We start from the raw sequence: 3,319 nt of genomic DNA, 5'->3' as shown, positions 1-3,319 counted from the left end.
TTGGCCAAACGCACTTGTGGTGTCCCTGAATCTACAACTTGCAATCAGTATCAGAAATATCAGCTTCCTGTGACATGTGATAAAACTATAAGCAAATTTATTTTCTGTAAAATTTTGAGAGAATAAAATGTTCCTTTCGAATCAAGAAGTGACAAAGTAAAATGTGATTGGATGGGATGCTCTTTTTTGACATTATAGATTGTATTAGATTGTATTAGGGTCAGCTGTTCAACTTCTCATTAAGACAAATAATCAGCCAATCACATGGCGGCACCTCAGTAGATTTAGGCATGTAGACATGGTCAAGATAACTTGGTGAATTTAAACCCAGCATCAGAATTGGAAGTAATAAGAATCATAATCATCATCTTACACTGTAAGCTTTTTATATACAGGTTTTTAACTATGTCGCTTTAAGAACAATACTTTCATAACAGTGACAGAATACTGTTGCAACCATGTCGGCTTCCAGGCTCCTTTTAGTTTCCTCTCCATTACAGAATTTGACAGCAAAAGGAGGAGATGGGCATCATCACATCAACCAGCTCTTTTTTGGTTCCTTAACCTGGAAGCAGGTTCAACAAACTCTAAATTTTTAGCTACAGCCCTGTCCTTAGTGACCACAACACAGCCACAACTAGACATATGTTCTACCATTGAGCTATAAACTGGAGTTTATAGCTCAGATTTTGTTATGATGGGGAAAAATAAAAAATGACCTCTGGAGGTGCCAATAATTGGATTTTTCTCAATAGCATTATCATCATCATATTGCTTAAAATGTTGATTTTGACTGTTTACCCTTTCTGTGTGTTTAACGTTCCTGGAAGTGAGACATTTAAAGTTCTCTGCTATTGTGAAGGATTAATTATCATGACTACAAATCGTAGTAGTACTAATCAGTAGTTATTAATAGCACTTATCAGGATAACATATTGCTGCACCCTGTGTCAAAACAACCACTGATCCCTCCCTTACACAAACACACAAAGATGCACTTGTTGACAGAGTTCATTTTATTGGAATCAGCTCAATTCAAATATCTTCATTTCTTCCTTTTTTAGTTAACCAAGAGCAGCCTCAGTCATCTTTGTACAGATGTAGGTTAGAACAGGTGTTATTTTTTCCACATAGAAATTTGTTTGCACGATGACAGGCTATGTACACTCAGAGTTACTGTAAATAACTAATTTCAACACACTTAGTTACTTTGAATATGTAAATAATCACAAAATGTGTAACCATTCTAATTGATCATGATGTGTTACTAGTTCTTTAATATGTAAGAGTCTCGGTTACTGAGAACAGCGAGTTGCACAGACAAAGGGAAAACTTTCAGAACATCGATTGTCATTCCACTTCATACCAAAGTTTTTATGAACACAGTGTTCATTTCCTCCCATGTTGTCTGGCTGATTTGAGGTCCAATAGGTGAAATCCACTGGACTACCATCAGACCACATCCAGCCTCCTTCTTTATGGAGATCTGTGAGTCCAATCCAGGTGTATCCTTCAGTGGGGTCAAAGTTACTGATCAGGACTTTCACAAACTGATGTTCCTCCAAACTGTGGATAGATGCCAGGTTGGCTCCCTGTGACACACAGTGGAGCTCTGCATCAGCCCAGGTCATGCGTGCAGAAACATATTTGTAGCAGCGGCTGTTGAAGCTGTACCAGAACGCGGGACAGTTTCCACGTAGTAGTTTAACTCCATGGTCAGCTGAAGGAAACACAGAAAGAAGACGAGGAACAAGATTATGATTTTATAAATCCAGAACAAACTAAATGTTAATGAGATACTTGCCATAGGCACCTTCAAAAATATTAGAATTACAAAAACCATAATTAACAAAACCATAATGTCCTGTGATGAATTGTGAAATTCATGTTCAAAAAGCATGCTCATAATATTGGGTATTAAAATACTAACACTGTTCTGTTTTCTTTTGATTACAGTATTTGACAGCAGATCATCATCATAACACTAATTCAATCTTCACTCATTCAACTGTCCACGACGTCGTCATTAAACCCACTGTTAAACAATTCTCAAGTGTGGTTGAATTTCTGTGCCATGTAAAAGTTAATACTGAAAATGAATATCACAAGATCTTGATGACAGTTAATATGTACACAGCCTCTCTTTTATTTTTAGCTTACTAGGTCAATATATCTTTATGATGTATCTGTATGATGTACAATACATCTACTAACTGATGCCTGTGTAGCAACATTTTATTTTGACTTCAAATGACTGTTAAGTGCTGAACAGCAAACTATTATTTCAGCATAGAAAGCTTAATCTGACGTGTCAACCTGTACTCCAAATAACATGATATTAAGGGGGTCTGTCTGTAAAGGCACTGGACAAACTGGACTAATGTATCCATATATAATCCGACACAAATTTGTATCAAAATATCTGTTGAAACAAAGAACGTATTCTTGGAGTGCTTGACTTAAATCATGGTTCATTAAAATGAACCAAAACAAAACAAAAATCAGGGTAAAAGTAAATAAAGTAAAAGAGCAGCCAGAATATCGGACAGTTACCGAGTTGTAGCTTCATTTCTTTGCCATCAGGAGTAGACTCAGATGGAGCACCCAGAGCCAGACCAAACCAGAAGAGGAGCAAGATCATGTTGGAGCTTTAAGTCTCAAAGTGTCATAAAGTACTGTTGAAGCTTCTTAAAGTAGGATATTAAGATTCCTCCAGAGATTTGGGCTGCTTTTTTACATAGATGCCTGAGAGGGCGTTTTTGTTGCTGGTGTGATATGATTGGCTAAAACATAAGCCAAAAAAAGAGAAAGAAATTAACAATTGTTGATCTTTCAGCACATCCAGTAAATGATGAAGTTTTGGGATGTAATTTTTTCATTTATTGTATCATAAAAGGCCTTATCGACATAGTGGATAAAAAAGCCAAAAAGGTCAGCGTGATAACACGACAGCAACTGTGTCACTCAACACCACTGCTCTGGTCTAAACATTTCTGCAGTTCCATGGCAACCTTTGTGTGCTTTTCTTTCAGGTAGATGTGCAGTTTTCTTTGAAGGCTTTTTTCATCTTTTAGATCAAGGCTTTTAATGAAATTTCTGATGATAAGAGCGAATATTTGGAAGCATATTTCTAACTTTATGTGAATTTGAACTGCTTTATATAGGCATCAATTGGGCCCTCACAAACTGTTACATATCACTGTATATTTCTAAGTACTTTTGCTCACTTGGTCAGATGGCAGAAAAAAATAAGAGCACAAGGAGACTGCACTTTGATGTTTTATTATGCTTTTATTACAACTTACCAACATCAACCGGC

The 3,319-nt window shown here is 36.5% G+C and overlaps 1 protein-coding gene across 1 annotated transcript; it reads right to left on the bottom strand.

Moving 5' to 3' along the window:
• Positions 1 to 1,254: 1,254 nt before the first annotated feature.
• LOC109196405 (lactose-binding lectin l-2-like) lies at positions 1,255 to 2,899 on the bottom strand. Its single transcript, XM_019350393.2, has 2 exons — positions 2,554 to 2,899; positions 1,255 to 1,720 (listed from the first exon to the last, which is right to left on the bottom strand). Exons 1-2 carry the CDS (start codon positions 2,639 to 2,641, stop codon positions 1,296 to 1,298), a joined length of 513 nt encoding a protein of 170 aa, XP_019205938.1. The 5' UTR covers positions 2,642 to 2,899; the 3' UTR covers positions 1,255 to 1,295.
• Between the last annotated feature and the right edge of the window lie 420 nt (positions 2,900 to 3,319).

Source organism: Oreochromis niloticus, linkage group LG22, assembly GCF_001858045.2.
Source record: "Oreochromis niloticus isolate F11D_XX linkage group LG22, O_niloticus_UMD_NMBU, whole genome shotgun sequence".
Taxonomy (NCBI): domain Eukaryota; kingdom Metazoa; phylum Chordata; class Actinopteri; order Cichliformes; family Cichlidae; genus Oreochromis; species Oreochromis niloticus.
This window is presented reverse-complemented; position numbering and strand designations above follow the sequence as displayed.